This window comes from Misgurnus anguillicaudatus, chromosome 20 (genome assembly GCF_027580225.2).
Source record: "Misgurnus anguillicaudatus chromosome 20, ASM2758022v2, whole genome shotgun sequence".
Lineage (NCBI taxonomy): Eukaryota > Metazoa > Chordata > Actinopteri > Cypriniformes > Cobitidae > Misgurnus > Misgurnus anguillicaudatus.
In genome coordinates, this window is record NC_073356.2 from 20,100,086 (window position 1) to 20,122,238 (window position 22,153).

The 22,153-nt window shown below is 38.2% G+C and overlaps 1 protein-coding gene across 3 annotated transcripts in view; it reads right to left on the reverse strand.

Moving 5' to 3' along the window:
• The window catches only part of adgrb2 (adhesion G protein-coupled receptor B2), a 344,222-nt gene that overhangs the window by 62,910 nt on the left and 259,159 nt on the right, over positions 1–22,153 (reverse strand). For all 3 annotated transcript variants that reach the window (XM_055220590.2, XM_055220588.2, XM_073858267.1), the window contains 2 exons: positions 3,620–3,723; positions 715–817 (listed from right to left, as the gene is read on the reverse strand). In XM_055220590.2, the coding sequence (XP_055076565.2) occupies positions 715–817; positions 3,620–3,723 (207 nt within the window). The remainder of the gene's footprint in view (positions 1–714; positions 818–3,619; positions 3,724–22,153) is intronic.

The window sequence follows — 22,153 nt, forward strand, 5'->3', positions numbered from 1 at the left end:
AAAAAAAAGAGTTAGTTACAAGTGGAACAATCTGGAGGAAAATGGCAGGCTGGAATTAAAGAAAAGTGCAATTTAAGTAAGCACAAATGGAAACGAAAAGCTGTACACAGAACGTCGGAGAGGTTATAAACCATAATGATGCATATACAGTATTCTAATGTTAAATACTGGCATTGGGAATGAAAAGGATTTTGCACCTTTAACATTCCCAAATTATGCTTATCTCTACCCTCTTTAACTAATGCCCAGTATGAGAGTCCTTTGAAATATTAAGTGAGTATTGAGGGGAACGCTCCTGGCAAGCAGCTTTTTTTGGGAGTCCTTGGCTTTCTTTGTAGCTCGGAGCATCAGCGGTGGTAGCGTTTATTTCCTGGTCGCGTCTCTCGCTCTTCCCCAGTGTGATTGACACAGCCGACACAAAGCTGACCCTCCGGCGGCCTCCATGCGGCAGTCTACAACACACTTCGCCCTGAAAAACTGCTTGTGATTTGCTCTCTCACATTCCACCGTGGCCACTAACATAATGTCACGACAGGCTGGAGAGAGTACTAACACTGTTTATTTCTATCAGAGAGATACTGCTATCTCAGGGGAGGCTAGGACCAGTTTTAGGGGTTGCAGCTTAGCTTTCATATGGATGCTTTAGAAAACTACTTTTTCAATTTCTTTCTCATACACACAGGAGCAGAGAATCACATGTGCACACATACTCACCTTACTGAGAGTCTGGGACTGCCCTACTAGTATAAGCACATTGGAGGCTAGTATGGACATGCAGAAGTTCACCAAGATGATGGACCTTTCTGAACGGATGTATCTGCAAATAAAACAAGAAATGCATTTATTACAGAACTTTTATATTATATACATTTTGAGAAATTATGCTTCATAATATTTTTATCTATCTCGATTTTTTTTAAGTTGCCAGCCAGTTTCAGCATTTTTCATGATTTTCACAAAAGTTTAATGCCTTCCAGAAAATGTTCTTTAACTATATAATCAAAAAATATATCAAATGAAAGAACAGACCCTCTGCTTTCAAAAAAACCTTTCATCCTACCTTCACTAGTTCTCTTTTTATCACCTCTCAAATATGGGTAGGTTTCTTCAAAAACACAAAATTTTGAGCCAAAAGCTGGTTTAATTCCATTTTTGTGAAGGACTTTTGATAGAGATCAGATTCAGAGCGATCCTCAAAACATACACGGATATACAGGTGTTTGCCCTAGGGCGATACTTCCGGGTTTTTTATAAGTTCCACCTGGTGGATTATAGCGGTATTGCGGAAAGCTGGAAATACTCGTCATTGGCAGGAAAGCGTTTTCTCTTAATTGGCGAGTTAACTCGGCAATGGCGGGGAAAGAGTTAATAAGGAGTACGTTTAGCCCTGATCCTTTCGAGGTCACATAATATGGACATTTTTCAAAATTATTATTAATTTCAGGTGTCCCCAGAATGTGCCTGTGAAGTTTCAGCCCCCTATTTCCTATAAATAAATTATTATACCGTGTTGGGGTGAGCAGGAAAAAGTGCTGTTTTTGTGTGTGTCTCGTAAAATGCAAATGAGCCACTGCTTCCCTCAACATTTACTGTATATATATCGAAAACATATACAGTTTTTAATAAGACAATCACCTTATGTGCGGTAATAAGTGATGTAAAGAAGATTTAAAATAGAAATTGTGACCTAACTGTGGGCTTTGGATGGTTGTGGGCGGGGCCCGTGCAAAGTGATGTTAGTTTGCTCAGAAAATGCCAATAACTTGTCTCATGAGACAAAAAAGCAGATTCAAACAACAAATAAAAGTGAATTTCTCATTAACTCATTCCCGCCAGCCATTTTTTTGAAAAGTTGCACGCAAGCATTTTTTTGTGATTTTCACAAGATTTTCACAAAATGACTTGCAGAAAATTTTTATTCTAAAAATATATAAATATACAAATATAATAAATGAAAGAACAGACCCAAACAAACAATAAACAAACAAACAAAACAGGATTTTTTTTCATCCTATCTGTATTTTTTTCTCTGCTTATAAACTCTTAAATATGGGTATTTTTCATTAAAAAAAATATATATATGCAAAAAGCTGAAATAATTGCATTTTTGTGAAGGAATTTTGTTAGAGATCAGATTCAGAACGATTATCAAAACATACACAGAGTTTAAAATTAGTAAATATTTTATTGCTTTAGTTTTTTATAAATTGGGTACGAGTCCCATCTAGTGGATAATCACGGTATTACAGATTAACATAAAACTTCATCAGGAACATTTTTATGCAAATGTTTTCTCTTGGTGGGGAAAGAGTTAAGCGACCCAAAAGTGTCTGCAAAGTGCTGCTGTTCAGTATTACAACACTGGATTTGTTCACTATATGCATTCATCTGTTTGTTTCTTCGTATGTATCTGCTTCTTCGTACATTCTGGTCTTAAGTGCACCGTCTCACTAAGACTAACATACTGTTATGTTTGACATTTAACAGTATACCACCAAACCATCCAGCCCTACCTACAGTCGAATCACAGTTATTTAACACAGCAGCACTCTTGCTGTTGCCATTGCCTAATTATACACAGCTGATGCAGGATCCATTTATCTGCTAAAGCAGGCACCATTTTCACGTCTTGCTACACTGAACATTGACAACTTCAGCAGCATCTCAGATGACCGGCAGATGAACTCTAAAATGTCTTTTCGTGCACAAACACCAGCAAACAAAATATCCTCATACACTATGTCATCTCCAGCCTGCTTTCCCCAGGAGGACAATGCCTGTGTCCTCTGGATCAGTGGTCTGAGTGATAGGGTGGGCAGTGATAAGCTATTTGATGGCGTGGCAGATACATTAAGCTTGAAGAGAGGAAGTACAAGGGTTGGAGAAAAATATCCGCTGGCGGCATTCCATTCCCACACGCTGCACGAGAATCATGAGAGGCAGGTGGGAATTATTTAGTGTGTGATGGATGTGTGCAGCCACACATCATTTAGCGAGTGACATTAAATCAGGAAGATGTTGCGTCTTATGCGTTAATACAAATCCGAAATGTTACTTTTGGGGGGGCAAAGTCCATATTGTAATGGAAAATTACCAAATAAATATTGCATAATTACCATAAAATATGGTATATTTTAACTTAAAATACACAAATAGAAAGACAAACACTTGACTAAAGCAAGCTCCGCCCACTTACTAAAACGTGGCATTAGCCAATCATGTGACAATCATGTGCAAGCCATCTGCCACACTGAGCTGTTAGCTGCCACGCTAGCATACTCCAACACTCCACATAATCCTGTCCCGCCACACGCAGCTCCCGCCGTCCCTCATTTGTTCCCAATTATTGCTAATTGCAGTTTTGGCCCACTGTGGATGGACCCCATGCCAGCTGCTATTCCAGCCTGTGCAACACCACGCGGGAAGCTGCAGTCTGAAAAATGAATCCTTTATGGTATAATTGTGCCTGTGAGAGTAACGGCAGTGAAGGTGAATGGCCTAAAATAGCACGCTAATATCATATTAGCAACAGAGGACCGCAAAACCTGGAAACTACACTCAAAAGAGTTATTCAGCGGGTCTGAGATAGCTTTAGTGTTTGTGTGCCGGTTGAACTCACCTCCAAAAGGCAGCGTAGATGAGCAGCAGGATGAGTAGAGCCGTGCAGGATATGCCACAGCCCACCATGAGGGGCACAGACGGCATACTGGAGGGTCCCATACCCTGAAAATGAGAGAGAGAGAGAGAGAGATTGTTATGGCACATGCATGAGATAATGCACAGTCAGCTCTTCATTATTGTTGGATAGCTACGGGTACAGTGGTGACACAAATTTTTGCCATTAGAAGTGCATGCATGGTGCATGTAAGCATTGTCAGACCAGAGGAACAGATGGAGGAATCATAAAAACACAGAACAAATATACAGGAGGATTGTAGTGTAGGTAGAGGATTACATTTCACTCAGCTTAGAGCGGAGGGCCAAAGGTCTCCTCTCCAAATAGCCTTTGACCTCTCTTTTAATTTCCTCTATATTTTCGCTATTTCACATCAGGCCAAAGCTAGATTCTCCATCTAAACTGGACATTCTACCCCCATGAGCTCTTTTAGCTCTTTTAGGTCTTTTTTCTGTGACCCGTTTTGGCCTTATTTAGCATCACAGCCCAGAGAAAGGCTACTGCAGGTAAACGCATGCTTAACATTTCTGGACTACCCACTGTTTCTCAGTCCAACCGTTTCATATTACGCATTCATATTACCGCTGATGTAAGAAATGAGTGTTTATTTTATGTTTATAAAGTTTTAGGCTTTCAAAATGAAATGCGGCATTAAAGCCACTTTGTCGCTGTCATGTGCTCAGCATGCATCTTGTTTTACTCAGAAGCAAAGTTACTGCGCAGTGCTAAACAACAGAGGTTACGTTAACTGAATATTTGAGCGGAGATGGAGAAAACTGAAGTCAGATTTTTTTTAATAATTTGTGTCTGTAATTCCCACCCCTGTCCAGTGAATGGCGGTTGTGCACAATGATTAGCTACTAGGTGTTTTCCTGCATGCAGTGCTGCGCAGAACGATCGTGTGTTTCATGGTGTTGAACATTTATATATTTATTTTATTTATTTAGCTCAGTGGTTCCCAAACTTTTTCAGCGTGCGGCCCCCATTGTGTAAACTACACTACACTTCGCGGCCCCCCAAAGAAAATTTGTGACACAAAACTGTTCTAAAACTCAACATTTTAATAAAAAAAACATTCAATTATACAAAAAGTAGTGCTTTTGGTTAGTAGCCTTATTTTTTTAGGTTCAACTACACAGAATTGATGATAAATTAATGTATTTCATAAAATGTCATAAAACTGGGGCCCCCCTGGCACCATCTCGCGGCCCCCCTGGGGTCCCAGGCCCCCAGTTTGAAAACCACTGATTTAGCTGACGCTTTTATCCAAAGCGACTTACAATTGCTATATATATCAGAGGTCGCACGCCTCTGGATCAACTAGGGGTTAAGTGTCTTGCTCAGGGACACAATGGTGTGTCACAGTGGATTCGAACCTGGGTCTTTCACACCAAAGGTGTGTGTCTTTAATTTGTGGCTCGCATGGCAGTAAATAATACAGTGATATGATCATGAATGCATGCGCTTTTTCTGTCTTTTCCGGACGCTAACTTTGTTAGAAAACCATACCCATTATATCAAGACGCATGCAATAAGCATGTTCAATCGCATGCATCGCTTGCACAGAGCAATTGTCATGAAAGTACCGTGAGATCAGACTACTTGTTATGCTTTCGAATTGCTCTCATGGCAAAGTAATGTCACTCGCCAATCGTTCTGTGCAGCGCCGCATAAAATTAAGAGAAAGATGCCCCCCTAGTGGTTCAGGGAGGCACTGCATACGCACATTATAAGAATGGTTAGCATTAAAATCCTGTTTTTGTCATTAAGGGAAATCATCTTGCTGCCTTGCATGCAAATGTATTCACGCTGAAAGACTAGTATGGACCATTTTTCCCCCCTGAAATAGGGAACCAATCACAGAACGGGGAGGGGGCAGCAATACGATGACGACATCTATGCGACACACCGAAGCAGTTTTGTTTATCCAACACGGCAGTAGACGCGAAGTTACTTTTCAATAAAGCCTTTGATAGTGTTCTAAGTAGTTTATTTAAAAAAGCAACTTTTGGCGTTAAGCAATTTTTTAATCCAAGAAGGATATTTGGATAGGGCAAGACATGATAGCCACAGAGTTTTATAGGACCAACCTGCTAGGAATCGTCAACGACGAAGTCCATTTACCTTATAAATAGTATGTGGTATTTATTAATATCATATTGTCATTATACCTGTAGCCTACCTACACTCTAAGAAATTAGCTGTAATTTTGCAGCTGGTTGCCAGTAACTTACTGTAGAAGATAAAGTCAAAAAATGTTTCATGTTCATTTAACTTTGAACAAAATGTTGTCAGTAAATAACATAAATGTAAAATCTACAGTAAGTTACTGGCAGCTAGTTGCCAGTAATACCCATTAATACTGTAATTTCTACAGACATTTTTTACAGTGTACTGTAGTTGTCACAGTGCCACTAAGTTGTGATGCTTTTCAATATCAATATACAGCTAGCGGTTTAGTTGCATAGCTTTCAGCTGTGTGCACACGTACCAGATAAATGTTGTTGACGCTTGAATTGATGTCGCTCTACATACGTCATCTAGTATAATTGAAACGATTGGCTATAAGCTACGTGCAGACTCATTAGACATTCGTATCGCCCAATAAACGGCTCTGGGCATTCGTAAACCACGCCTCAAATACAAGAAAATGAGCATGTCTCTATGAGACTGGTCTGGTGTTAGCCAGGCTAGATTTGACTGGTAAATGATAAAAAGAATGATTCGCCCTTGTATTTATTGCATTGCAACATATTGATAGATTGATAAGCAGACATGCTATTTACTGTATGATTGGATGTAACTTTTGATACTTTGCAGTAAATGTGTCTTTCCTATTGATCGGTGTGGCTCTTATGAAAAAAATAAAAAAGACCACTGATGTAAAGTAATGCATTGCCTCTGTAAATAAATCAACGCATATTCTAGCCTATATGCTCGTCCTGTAAGTTCATGATTTAAAATGTATAAAATAATTGATTATGATTTGTTGATTAATCTCCCCTCTGCACACACACACTGAAGTGAAAAGTATGGATGAAAGATTTTTATGTAACCTTCCTTTCCGTGAACTCTCAAAAAGTTCCACCTACGGAGAGGTGCTAATGGCCACATCCTAAGGAACAGCATCTTCACTGGGCCTGCCACACTCTTATGTGAACTGCAGGCGGTCTAATCACTCAGACACATCGTGTTAATGCGCTCCATCACCAGCCCTTCACAGCACATTATTACAGTGGATGTGAGTCAACCAGTCTATAATTATTAAAACAGGGCACAGCATTTTCCTTCAAACTAGAAAAATAATAAGCCCCTTGAAACATCACAGAATCATCCGGGATGGGAAAATTGCTACCGCTTCGTGTAGCACTGCTTATTTTTTGACCTAAGCTTGTAATTGGGACTACACCACAACATTAGGTGCACATGTTACAGGGAAGTTTGTGTTACAGTTTTTTTTTGCTTGTTTTACCAAAACACAGGTGGAAAATGACAGCATTTTGGTTCTAAATTGGTGAGTAAATTATGATAAACTGTTTGTGTGTGTTAGCCGAAAATTCTGGTACACAGTTCAGAGTGTCACTGCCTGAAATACTGCATAACCAATGAAAATGCATTCACAATAACTTTGCTACCTTATAATGGCACAAGCCTCTCGCAGCACATTATCTGTCCTTCCATTCAGTATTCTCTGTTAGCATGAGAAGCACAGACTGATGATCTGACCCGGCAGCCATCTTTGATAGTAGTGTAGCAGTAATCAAGAGTATTCTCACTGGGCGGGAGACATGCTGGTCATATTTCCGAAGAACTGTCTGCAGGTTGGCATGATTAAAGTCCTCCACAATCAGGCACACAGCATCAGGGTAGATTTTTTATAGACATTATTATTGGCGCATAGTTCACAGAGCGTTGTTTTCTGATCCGATCGGGCAAGAATATAGATTGCATTCAGGACGTGACATTAAATTTTTCTCTGAAGAAAGTGCTGTGTCTTGACAGTGAGTTATTTATCATGAGACATATGCCATCTCATTTTCTCAGCCACAACTGAAGTGTGACCTGTGTGATGTCGCACCGCATTGGTGAGTTATATCAGAGGTCAGCCAGGTTGTGTTGAGACAACATAGCAGTCCCAGATGTCCAGTTAAAGGGCTTAATCCTTCTTTTAGTCTGTCCATCTGACAGCTGACTTTTAAGCAGTACTGTACATTTGCCAATGTAGCCATGTGGTTCATACAGTATGCAGAATTTAAACCAGACAATATTGAATCTATATGTAAGGGAGATAGGGGCTAGTTGTCACAAGGATAACTCTCAGAAAAAAAGGTACAAAAGCTGCCACTCTTTTAAAAAGTATCATTTAGGTACAGATATGTTTACATTTGGTAGCAATATATACATTTGATGTACTAAATGCACTCTTTAGGTACAAGGCGTGACAGCAGTGACAGCTTTTGTTCCTTTTTCTGACAGCGTAGTAGCTACTGGATAAGGCTTGCAGCCTAGTGTGCATTCAATGAACTGTATCTTTCCTCTGGTCACTGGTGGTCAAAGTGTGCCAGCATAACAATATTGTTAATACATTGTATTTAAAACTCTTAGCATTTGTGTATTTGCCATGCCCTCCTTTGGCTTTGATGACATGACATGATGCACTTGTGTTGGCATGAGTTTGTGCAAAAACCTGCTGATCCATGTTATTACAGCGTGTTTGATAATGATCCAAAGAGCAATGTGCGTCAATGGAAGCAAAAAAAATCTGACTACACAAGATTTAACATGCTTAATAAAACTTTGCTTATTTTATTAGTGACCTAGAAATAGTGCAAATGTAGAAATAGTAATCAAATTTTTATTCTGAAAGCATGTATTTTATATGAGAAGCTCAGATGCAAAACGCCACCTCCATCAATAATGAGATAAAGATATTAACCGAATGATCTCGACATAATTTATACATTCATCAAATAATTTAACTTCAAATCTGCTTAATGCACCTCCGGTCATTCAAAATATACTGGTTTGTTGGTGGAATCCAACAAAGAGTCTAATAAAAGAATCCTTATTTATCACAAAACATGTCAGAAGCAATAAGGGGTTTTGCATCTGAGCTCTTCATATGGTCTCATACTTTTAGACAGCAGTAAATATAACTTACTGATCAAATCAAGGTACATAAGCACTTAAATATGCACTTATAACTGAAATATGTCATAAACTGTAATAAAAACAACATGATTACACGGAAATTTGTGTTAGAGTCATAAAAATTGGATTCATTTGTTCATGTCCATAGCACAAAATTCAGCTCTTTTTTGTGCCTTGAGCATGAATCTCTATTTTTTGTCATTTAGCACAAATTTATAAAAATAGTTTTTCATGTCCGTGGCACAAATTTTTCTAATGTTTTTCCCCTATTTTTACATCAATGTCACTTGGGGTTGGGGTTAGAGTTGGGGTTTGGGTTAGGATGTCTAAAAATGTTACAGAAGGTGATTCTAACCCCAACCCCAAGCGACAATGGTAAGAAAATAGGACAAAAAAACAATGAGGAAACAATACATAAAATGACACGAAAGAAAGTCGTGCCCCCGACATGAAAAACTATTTATAGAAATTCGTGCGACTGACACGAAAAGACATTCATGCTCAAGGCACGTAAAAAGCTGAATTTCGTGCTATGGACACGAATAAATTAATCAAAATTTTCAAGGCTATAACACGGCTTGCCGTGAGATCAGTCTGCATAAAAATGAGCAATTAGAGTCTAAGGGGCAGTTTCCTGGATAGGGTTTAGATTAATCCAGGATTAGACTTTAGTTACATTAAAGCATTTAAGCAGTTTTAACAAAAATACAAAAAAACAATACTGGTATGCATCTTGAGACAAAACAATGGCACTTGATATATTTTAAAATATACAGTATGTTAAGATCAACCTGATCTCACAAAATACGTGAAATAGTCACGCATTATTTTGCTCAGTTTTGCGTGACATTGTCACGTATTTCCACCATATTACGTGCCCCTGACACGACTTTCTTTTCCGTGACAGTTTCACGTATTGGTTACTCAACTGTTTTTCCTATTTTCTTACAATTGTCGCTTCGGTTTGGGGTTAGAACAACTTTCTGTAACATAAAATGACATCCTTACCCAAACCCAACTCTAACCCTAACGTCAGGCGACGATGGTTTAAAAAGCATACACATTTTTTTATAAACCAATACATTAAGTGACATCGTAACGCAAACAGCAAAGTACAAGGTGTTTTTAATTTGAGGCAGCCCACAAATGCATTTTAGTCTGGGACTAAGATAAACCCTGTCTGGGAAACCACCCTTAAATCTATTTCTAAATCATCCTTTCACTTTCAGGTGCCATCACACCCCACAGGACGACTTCTAAAAAAGACTCAAGCCTTTTGATTTTATGCAAGGACTTGCTCGAATCAGATCTACTGCCCACGGGCAAAACACTTGACATGATGGTTTATAAAGCAGAGGTTGAGACGGAAACCAATACCATCATGCGCTCTTTGGAAAACTGTGAAAAGGCTAAAGCTTCAAGTTTTAAATGTATTCTGCTGGGCATTTAAAGTGGGCTGTGAATTGGCTTGAATCTGAAGTCTTCATTCATACACTTACAGCTCAATTGGCTTCCTGGGGTGGACTATTCAGGCTTTATTTTTACCAAATGCACTTTAAGAACAAAGGAACCCTTTGCTTTGTGTGTGGTCGGTAACGCTGGCATACCATCAGTGTATTGTGTGATCCCATGTGTGAGCATTTGTTCTCTGCGAGTCTACGAGCATGTTTGCGTACAAAGGAAAGGTAGACGAGGGAAAACGAGGCTATATAAACAGCCCAGAGAGCTCGGAGCCAGTCGAGGTGTGCAGGCCTAATGGCTGCAGTGTTTTTATTCAAGCTGGCAGGTGCGCCTATAACAGGTGGTACTAGGAGAGGTGCTGCCAAACTCTCATTCTCATCTTTTGCTTAGCCTATTGTCCTTGGCATATTAATTGCCAACATTATGCCTGTGCCTGCTTTGCTTTGGCACTTCTGACCAGCGCAGTATGCCAGCAGCCTGAAAAATTACTATAGGTTTTGTTTCTTTCATTGAAATGCCACTGGCAGAGCAGATGTGGGGGTTAAATATATAGAATAAAGAGAGAGAGAACCTACAAACATAACACGAAATTAAACATAACATTACATAAGTGTATACATTTTTATTGAGTTGTATAAAGACGTGAAACATCAAAAGCTGACTTTGATGTAAAAAATACAATTGAAGTAGCTGTGAACACAGGACGCCTGCAGCATAGGCAGCTAATATTTTAAAATGCAACAGATCTAGTTTGGTCGCGTCGCGACAAGACTGCATGCATCCGGTGCAGATATAAGTTACTTCATTCAGATCATGCACTAAAGGCACAAAGCTCATGCACGCATGAATCTGACTTTCTCACCCATTTGCCTTTTAGACCGCTTACATTTTACCCATAAAAGAATTGACTTTTGATGCTAAATCAGTAACACGGATGCTCCAGGGTACCAATGTCCTGATAAGGCTGTCCTTTCCTTGAGCATTCAAACCTTGAATCTCAATGTGGAAGTATATCATTCTGGAAATATGGGGGAAATTTAATCACAAGTGTCTACCATTGAGGGGTTACGTGATCATATGTGCCAAGTCCACAGAGAACCGGGCCCGGTGTGTAGAACCTGTTCTCGTTCATGGGCTCACAGCCCCGAGCGTCCGCGCCATAAGCCATGTCCTAAATAAGCATGTGCCGCAGCTCTCCTCATTTACCATTGGCTCCGGACAGCCGGAGACGGCACGCAAATTACAGAGGGAATTACGGCCCGTCTTTCCTAGCACACCTTAGGGCGAAGTGAAGCTCCTAAGCAAATAGGAGTCATGTCTATTTTCAGCTCAGGCACTTTAACCTACTTCTCCATCCTCACGCACCACACGGCCACCATTTATTCCTGGCCTCCTCCACACTTTCTTGCTCCGCAATAACTCATTATGACAATAAGTAACACGCTAAGCAGGAGAAGAAGTGCGAAAGAGGGGAAACAACACAGGAACTTAGTTAGACTTGGCATTAATCAAACGGTTGAAATTCTCAGAGGCCACAACTGAGTTCTTAACTAAGTCCAAGGCCGCTGAGAGCAGGCCTCGATCTGCTGTTTACATGCATTCCAACCAATTCTCCAAATATATGTACACGTCAGGAGAGACCCGATGCCATTTTAGCGTACGCTAACGCTATATCTCAAGTTCCCTGGACACTTGTTATCTTTGAAGTGGGCGAGAGAGAATCCTAGAGTGGCGGAAATGTTTGTCACCGCAGTGGTGCATGACGGCAACCCAAAACAGGGTGCTGATCAATCATCAAGCTCCAAACCTACAAGGAGCATAGACAAGAACGAGCTGCAGCTTCAGTCAGGGTATCAGTGAGGCTGACGAGTGGTTAAAATAACATTACATGGAGATTTGTCTTAGAAAAAAAACATTCGGATAAATCGTGTAATTAAATGAACATGTAAGCAGGGACGGACGTAAAAAACCAAATGAGCTGGTGTGCGTTTCACCCAGGAGAGAAGCTATGCTTATTACATTCTGAGGAATCACATCACCTCAACTGGGACTATAACTAGGCCCAACACTAATGAGAAACATGGGTAGCTCCTTAGCAATTGTGTCAGTGTCACAGTAGAGACTTAGCGTATCACAGATACTACAAACTTATTAACACCTCTAAGACGCCTCCTAGTTTTAGTTTGGTAAACTTCTGTGGGGGCGGTAATTGAAATAGATTTGAGGGTGTAACCAAATGACTGAGTAGACCCTGCAGTAGTTAGTTTTCATATTTATTGTTACATGTCTAATTTGCAAGGTAGCAAAAGAATACAGAAGGATCTAATAAAATATCTTGATGAGCACATTTCTCTCTTTTGGGACATATCAAAAGACTCTAATATGAAGTCAATATGAATACATGAACCATGAATTTCTACTTGTTGTTAGTCGGCTGCAAAATCAAAGAGATTTCATTCTAGAGAGCATCATGTAGGGCAGGACGAGTGTAATATTTTGTTCAGTATTCAACAATTTTGAATGTTTGTTTCGGCTAAAAAGGTTCATGTAGCTCAATTGGAAGAGCATTGTGTTAGCAGCACACAGGGTCATGGGTTTGATCCCTTGGGAACATACATATAGTGCTTGAAATTATACTGTATATTGTGTATGTGTAATGCTCTTTGGATAAAAATATCTGCCAAATACATACTTCTAAATGTTAAAGGGCACATATTTAATTGCTAAAAAAAACGTTATTTTGTGTATGGTATAATACAATGTGTTCGCATGGGTTATGATTCAAAAACACATCATTTTTCACATACCGTACATTTTTGTAGCTCCAGATTTCACTCTCTTCCTGAAATGCACAGATTTCGTACAAAACTCATAGATTTGAAAGGCACTGTGATCCTGATTGGCCAGCTAATCTGTAGGTTGTGATTGGCCTGAATACCTCTGACGTCTCCTGGATATGTGACGTTCCTTACCTTGTTTGAAAGATTCGCTCACAATGCAATGCTAACAGGAGTTAATTTAAAGCCTGTGAGTCCAAGTGGGAGAAATTATGAAAATGTCGGTCTTGTTTACATCACTAATCCCAGGAAGTAAACTGTTGCCTACAATCTGTGTGTTTGCTGTAGTCTCAGAAAAGAAATTTACGTTGAAGACGATAACTCGTGTCATCGCTTACTTTGGGGTATGTACCTTTTACGTAAGCAATAAGGTACGAGAGGCTGTGCTGTATCGTGAATAAGTAACGGCTGAAGGGCGTTGTTAGGCACGACGCGAAGCGGAGTGCCTGCAACCCCTTCAGCTGTTACTTATTCACGATACAGCACTTGCCTCGAGTACCTTATTGCTTTTATAAAACGGTTACCACACAATATTAAAGTAAAAAAATATTAGTGCAACTTTCATGAAGTTAAATTAATAAAAGCATTCCTTCCGCTAGAAAAAATAGTCCCTGACTGCGAACAACAACACGAAAAATTCAAATAAAAACAACAAACTGTTCTCAAACTTTGTCTCATTATATGTTTATGTGTTGCTAAGGGTGTTGTTAAGGGTGCAGTGATATTAAATAGAACCGTTGGGTGAAGCGGTCATAGCAGTGTTTTATTGTGAATAAAGCACACCTATTGACCAATCAGAATCAAGGATTGGAACTAACCGTTTTATAAATATCGTTAACATGTACTAATACACACTTACACACCAAAGGAAATGTAAAATCATGAATCCGATCATAGGTGCCCTTTAACCTATAGCAGTACAGTACCATACACTGTCAGAAAAAAGGTAAAAAATGGTCCCTAGCCACCACTGGGGCAGTACCCCTTAACAAAATACACCTTTGCACCTGAAGAGTTCATATTAGTACCCCATAGACGCATGTTGGTACCAAACACTGCATATTAGTACCTCAAATGTACAGAAGCACTGAAAATAATGGTACCAAATTTATGCAAATCTTTACCCAAATGGTACATATTATGATTTTTAAAAAGGTAATTGTTTGACCTTAAAGCTTCCTTTAATATACATGAAAAAGATACTGGGGTTGATTTAATTAAAGGGATACTTCACCGATTTAGCATTCAGCTTTGTATCTGTAGAAACCCGGCAGTATTACTGAATGACCATGTTTCCCTCCCTCATTTCCACCTGAGAGGAGAGATATCTGCATTTTGGTTCTGCAAAAAAGTCCTCCGATGATGTAATATGACGATTTTTGCATCATCGGAGGACTTTTTTGCAGAACCAAAATGCAGATATCTCTCCTCTCAGGGGGAAATGATGGAGGGAAACATGGTCATTCAGTAATACTGCCGGGTTTCTACAGATACAAAGCTGAATGCTAAATCGGTGAAGTATCCCTTTAAGTTTTATGTTTTTCTTTTTGCTTGGGACGCATTTTCAGTCATCTGTGAATGAAAACAGTGTGATGTCTGTGGCAGCCTTTGCTGTGTGAAATTACAAATAAAATTCAACATTCAAATAAATGCAAGACCAACTGCAAATAATACAATAATACAAAAATGTGTGTTAGAGATTGAAGAACAAACATTCCTAATATGTACTTTACAGGGAGATTTCAAATGTATTAAGTTTATAAATAGCACATCATACAGGGATTCCCTAAAGCGGTAGTTCTCAAACTGGGGGCCGGGGGGGCCCCAGTTTTATGAGATTTTATAAAATACATGAATTTATCATGAATTCTGCACTGTAAAAAGATTCCGTAGAAATTACAGTATTACTGGCAGCTGGATGCCAGTAGCTTGCTGTGAATTTAAATTTACGTTATTTGCTGACAGCAGTTTGTTCAAAGTTGAATGAACGTTGAACATTAGCAAGTCTTTGTCTTGCAGAGTAGAGATATAAGGTAGCAGCCTCATGCCAAGCATTCTGGGAACCAAAAATCCTCATCAACCCTTTTCTGTTTTTTCCTTCAGATTTTGTTTCCCATAATGCTTTGCATGAGGCTGATATTTTAGTTTTATTCTGTAAAGAAAAAGACTTACTAATGTTTAATTTTCATTTAACTTTGAACAAACTGTTGCAGGTAATTAACATAAATTTAAATTTACAGTAAGTTACTGGCAACTAGCTGCCAGTAATACTGTAATTTCTACAGAATCTTTTTACAGTGTGTGTAATTAAACCAAAAAAATAGAAGGCCACTTACCAATAGCACTAATTTGAATCATTTTATGTTTTTTTTTTATATATAAAAATGTTACATTTTAGCACAAATTTGGGGGCCGCGAAGAAATGCACTGTACACCAGGGGGCCCGCATGCTGAACATTTTGAGAAACACTGCCCTAAAGGTCCTGTTTTCCTGTGTTTTCGAAGCTATGATTGTGTTTACGGTGCACAATATAACATGTGGTTATGTTTCCTGTGTAAAAAAAAACTCTTATCGGCATCTAACTGGGAAGTAGAGGGTTGTAGTCCAAACCATCCGTTCTCTGTAATCCTTGTCGGTTGGCATTGAACTTTGAGCTTTATAATTTTGAAGGTATTATATATTCTGAAATAGCAACATTACACACTAACTAAAGTTTGAAAAAGTGGGATCATAAAAGACGGCACCTTTAAAGCTATTACACAATTGATGGGGTAACTTAATGATTTGTTAACTAAATAAACTTTTTTGTTAGCTTCATGACATTTTTTATTAACTCTACACCTTTAAATATCTCTGTAGTATGTTCTTACCAGTACATACAAAAATAGATAGAGACCTTAAAAGCACACAGTATCACGTCTGACAGTCTTACAGATGCAGATTTCTGAAAGGATGTAGACAGTTAAACCAGTGGGTGCTCATTTATGTGGAGTGAGTGTCCTGTCAATATAATGTTTATCTCAGCTACATACGTGTTTATCTGTGGTTCTGTTGGCCTGTATATAAGATCGGTCAACAAGCCTGAGGCAGATTAGAACCAATACAGATTCGCAGATACCAAAAAAAAGGTCTTCGTCCTTCAACCAACCAAACAGCACGTTTGTTAGTATGCAGGGCAGGTAGGCGTACTGTTCAAAATATGCCCGTGTATGTCTGTGTGTTTTTCTGTGCTAAAGGAGGTAATAACTGCAGGGTTTTGGCAGGCGCTGTCATGTGTGTGTGTTTGTCTGCTTTTGAGCGCCTCTTGTTTAGTACTGCGCGATGATAAATCAGTTCAATGTCATTACGCTGTATGGAAAAACTGACAGTCTACAAATCGTTACGACCTAAAAAAGCCACTATATCTTCTCAGAGCCTCCCATCATCCATCACTGAGTTACAGATCAAAACTGAACTTGTGAGTCGTATGAGCCTAGCATGTTAACTACACTGTAAAAAATGTAACTGTAATTTATGCAGCTGGTTACCAGATTTAAATTTAAAATGTTATTTCCTTGTTCAAACTTAAATGATCCTGATTAACCTTTTTCTGTTTTTTCCTTCAGATTTGGTTTCCTAGAATGTTTTGCATTAGGCTGTAATTTAAGTTTTATTTCGTAAAGATAGCTTTTAAAGGAATAGTTCACCCAAAGATTAAAGGTTTGCCATTGTTAGTCCTCATCCGAATTTTATTTCATATGACTTTTATTACACCTTTATTATAATGAAGGTGGATGTGGAACAGATTCTTGCAAGGTTCCTTAAAAACACCATAAAAGCATCCAAAAATAGCTAATACCTTATGGGTATGGTTTCCTCTGAAAATGTTTAACTTTGTGTGAGAAACAGACTAAAATGTGGGTTGTTACTTACTGAAAATCTTAACTTGCTTAACAGCTGTAGTCACCATTCACAAACATGCATGTAAATGATGGTGACAGTGAATTTTTGGGCGAAATACTGCTTTAAGTGAGCAGTTGCTGCAGATAACAAATGACAATGATGTAAATAAAGGGTATACTTAAAATAAAATGGACCTCTTAACCTTGGTAAATAGCAGCGTTTTGCTCTGTGCAAAAGACAGCAGGGGATAAACAGGATCAGTGGTTGATAGCAGCTCTTCTAAAGACGGCCTGTAATGACAGAAGCTTATGCCACATTCCACCCTCCCTCTCCATTAAACATGGGGGTTAATCCATCCGTGTACCTCACTCTGTTTTGCTGTCAACCACTATATCTTTCCCTTTTTCTCATTTCCATATGTGCATTTTTTTGTTATATACGAGCTCAAACAGAAATATAGAAATGTAGACATTTTCAATTTGAAAATAAGTCAGTAGGTATACACAGATCGTACATTCTGTAAACATTTGTGTTAGAGAGCACCAATTTTCTGATTCATGATTTTACATTTAATTTGGTGTGTAAAGGGGTTTGCACAAAGGACGCGCAGCTCAGCGCCGTGCCCTTTTAAAAAAATTTGAACACATTGCTTTCTATGAGTATACTCACACACCGGGGCAGACAGGTGGCGCCGCCCAGCTACAACTCAGGAAGTTGCTCAAATCCCTGTCGCGCCACTCACATAGTTTAACATTATATAACATCATATTTGTCCCAAACATTGGCTGCTAACGTATATTTTGCATTTTGAAGTAGATGCTATCTGACGAAACTCGCGCTATTTAATGTGCACTTCCGGTTTACGATACCGCCGGGTTGTCCTAGACGCAACTCGATGCGGCGCTGAGCTGTGCGTCCGGTGTGCGACCCCCTTAACTCTTTCCCCGCCATTGACGAGTTATCTCGTCAATCTGCAATACCGCTATTATCCACCAGGTGGGGCTTTTCCGCAACTTATAAAACCGGAAGTATTGCCTTAGGGCAAACAGCTGTATGTCCGTGTATGTTTTAAAGATTGCTCTGCATCTGATCTCTATCAAAAGTCCTTCACAAAATGGAATTATCTCAGCTTTTTGCTCAAAATTTTGTGTTTTTCATGAAACCTACACATATTTGAGAGGTAATAAAAACAGAACACATGAAGGTAGGATGAAACGGATTTTTTTGTTTGAAAGCAGATGGTGTGTTCGTTTATTTCATATATTGTATGTTTATATATTTAAAAAGGAAGGCATTAAACGTTTGTGAAAATCATGAAAAATGCTGGCGGTGAAAGAGTTAAGTGTGTTTGAGTACATGTTACCGATATGCAAAAGGTACATACCCCAAAGTTAACGATGACGCGAGTTATCGTCTCCAACCTAAATATCTTTTTTGGGCTACAACAAACACATGGATTGTAGGCAACATTTTACTTCCTGGGATTGGTCATGTAGAAAAGACCCACATAGTTAACTCCAACCTGTAAGTTAGCATTGCATTGTGAGCGAATCTTTCAAACATGGTAAGGAGCGTCACATTTCCCGCTGACATCAGAGGTATTCAGGCCAATCACAACGTACAGGTTAGCTGGCCAATCAGGGACAGTTTTGTACAAAATTCATGCGTTTTAGGAAGACAGGGAAGTCTGGAGCTACAAAAATGTACGGTATGTGGAAAATAATGTGTTTTTTTAACCATAAACAACACAAACACATTGCATTATACCCATATACACAAAATAACATTGTTTTTAAGCAATGAAATAGGTGCTCTTTAAAATGGTTTTGATTAGGAAAACAATACAATATTGCCTCCTCAACAGGACAAAAATTGTTAAGGAAATAATAAAGGGACTGGAGTCATAAACAGATTCCCATTCCCATCTGTGGTCCATCAAACATTCCGACACATGTCCATGCTCAGGCTATAATTCACAGTTCTCTCACACTATAGTCCCTCAGCAAAACAACAATACAATCCTTGAACAAGTTGCTAAGACTGTCATTGAAATGCTGTTTCCATCTTTGCTGACACTCCTCAACAACAAAGCACAGGATCTCCAGACTTGATCTATATTACTGAGAAGATACCAGAGTCTTGGGGGAGCAGCAGACTGAAGAACATGAGATGAATGTGTTCAGACTGCTGGATATTTGTCAGAGCAATCGTTGGACAACATAATCTTAAAAGTTTTTCACCATCAGAAGTTCACAGATTTAAAACAGTAAGAAAAAAGTTTCAGTTTTGAAGCACCATTGGCTTTCACAGTATATATATTTTTTTAATTCTTACTATGGAAGTCAGTGGTGCTCTTGCTTATTGCTTGATTACAAATATCTTCATTTGGGTTTTCATTGTTTGTTTAATGTGTGTACCATTGTTTTAGATATGTGTGTCTGATGCCTAGATAGGTAGCTCACTAGGTTTCAAAAAGCAGCTTTTTTGTCTGTCTGAATTTTTTGAGACCGCTATGGCCATGCCAAGATTCACTAAGTCTGTTCATGTAATAATTACTATACAGGGCTGATGAAGGACATAAAAATGCTGATGAAGATGTGATGAACCATCCATAACCAGGCTAATGGATGGACACCTTTACTATGTCTGGTTACTTTGCAGACCAATGGACTGACATCATGGTTTAAAAAAGGGTCAATAAGGGAACAATGACCCACAGCCTGTGTTACTGGGTAGATTTGGGTGACAAAAATAAATCTTTTAGTGTCTGCGGTTTTTATTTTCTGGTAGGAAGCACAGCATAATTTAACCCCTTAATTGTCAACCTGTTCCTGCTAAGGAACATTTGAGTTCACTTCAATATTTTGGATGTAAATGTTTATCGATCACAAAGTATCTATCACTGAAAAGGTCTAAGCCTCTAGAATACAGATATCTTCAGTGTTTTATAAAATAAATTATGTAGCAAGAGTAAGCGATTAATTTATGATAAGAGTGTGCCTCTAAACATTGATAATCCTGCTAAATGTCACTGTCCCACCAGCGGGACGCCTACAATTACTTCAGTGTTTTTCATTTAAATTCTTATCTAATCTTGACAAACTATATATTGTTGGTAGGCTCTAAGAGTGTAGTTTTTATATTTTATCACAGTTTTTGGAATTATGAAGTAGTGTCATGGGACACAGGTGGGCCCAGTTTGTTATTACACCTGTTCTTAACCTAAAAAAACCTTGACAAACTATATATCACTGGAAAGCTCCAAGAGTGTAGTTTTCATATATCATCAACATTTTGGGGATAAAATGACATTGTGAGATTCAGCGAGTAAAAGGTCACGGGCCCACAGGTGGGGCCAATTTGTTTATACAGATTTTGAATACTAAAATCCGGTTCTAAACCCAAAAAACCTTGACAAACTATATATCATTGGAAAGCTCTCAAAATGTAGTTTACATGTTTCTAGGTCATCTGATGACAGAAATGATGTAGTGACAATTTTTTGTTACATGACCCTGCCCCCCATAGCAATGCATATATTTATAACACTATATTCTATTACAAATCTTCAAAGATGTTGACAAACTATATATCATTGGAAAGCTATAAAATGTAGTTTTCATATAAAAAAAAAAATTAAACAGTAATAATAACGCATTGACAGAAATTAAATAATTTGTGACAAGAGTATGCAGCAAACCAGTGACACCTAGTGGCCTTTGTTGGTAAAACCACTAAAAAGGTGACACAAACCACATTTTTTGCGATTTTAACTTGATCACAACTACTTAAGACGTATGGCTTCATGTTAACATCATTTATTTTGTGAAACAATTACATTTTTATAATTTTATTGTTATTTATATTTAATTTTATTGCATTATTTTAATTAATAAAATAAATTTAAACTGCTATAACAATTTTTCTGTTTAATATTTTCACATCCAGACAAAAACCTTACAATGTCTTCTTTGAAACAAGAAGACCCCTTAAAAGGGATGGGTAACAGTAAAAAGGTTAAAGAGAAGCGTGTTTGTTATTATAAAAATGACAGACATGCCTTTATTAATATCACACAAGCACTACTCAATACCCAATGTACTCAAAAACAGCATTGTGTGACAGATGATCCACATTCGTGGTGAAGGCCATTGTGATTATATAGCTTTAGATTACTAATACAATTGCTGGTTCAATAAGATGACCTAGTATTGCCCTTGAGCAAGACACTGGCAGGGAAAAAGCAATTTTGCTATTTCATTTGAAGTAACTACAAACCTAAGATCATATTCCATCTTTTCCTTTTCAATCAGTTTTGAGATTTTTTCTTAAATCAAATAAGACACGCGACGAATCCCTGTTGTAGGGCACTTCAGTTAAAGTCAAATGAAAACAGCACCTTACACAGAGAAAAAGACATAATATGGTTGCAATGGTTGCTTGTGATAATAACCTGAATGTGATCTTAATGGTAACTCATTGTGCTGCTTGTTAACAAAGAGCATCAAACAGAACAAAAAAATAAAGAAATCTTCACTTAACATGGATAATTTTAGGTCTGGTCTAATAAAAGGTACAGTGAGCAGGTCTTATTACTCTTTTTTTATAGTGCTTCCCCCTTAGGTGTGATTGAGTGCAGAAGCACATTCAGTAATAATAAAAAAGATGAAGAAAATTCATGAATTATAAGCCAAGTTTAGCCAGTCGCTGTCTGTGCTATACACTAGAGAGCAGAAAGAATTAGCCTACAATACATGAGATATCTCTTTGCTGCTTTCATGACAATACCTATTCCAAAATACTTTCCTACTTCTTAAATCTTGTTGACTTTTCTCATATTCCAAGCTATACACAAAAATTATTTAATTGGTTCGGTCTTTTTCTCAAGTAAAGCTATTGTACAGCTACAAGAGACTTATCCAAATTATTGTTATGTGCATCATCTTATTCCCCATCTATCTCTTTTGTGTTCCTCTGAGAAAAAAAAAAACTAATAATATGGGTTTGGAATAACATAAGGGCGAGTAAATTAAATCATAAGTTTCAATCTCGGGTGAACTAAACTCTTAATATCTATTCAGCAAGCTGTTTTTCATTTATTTATTTAGTTTGGGATATTTCAAAAGCCATTTTCTATAATCAAAA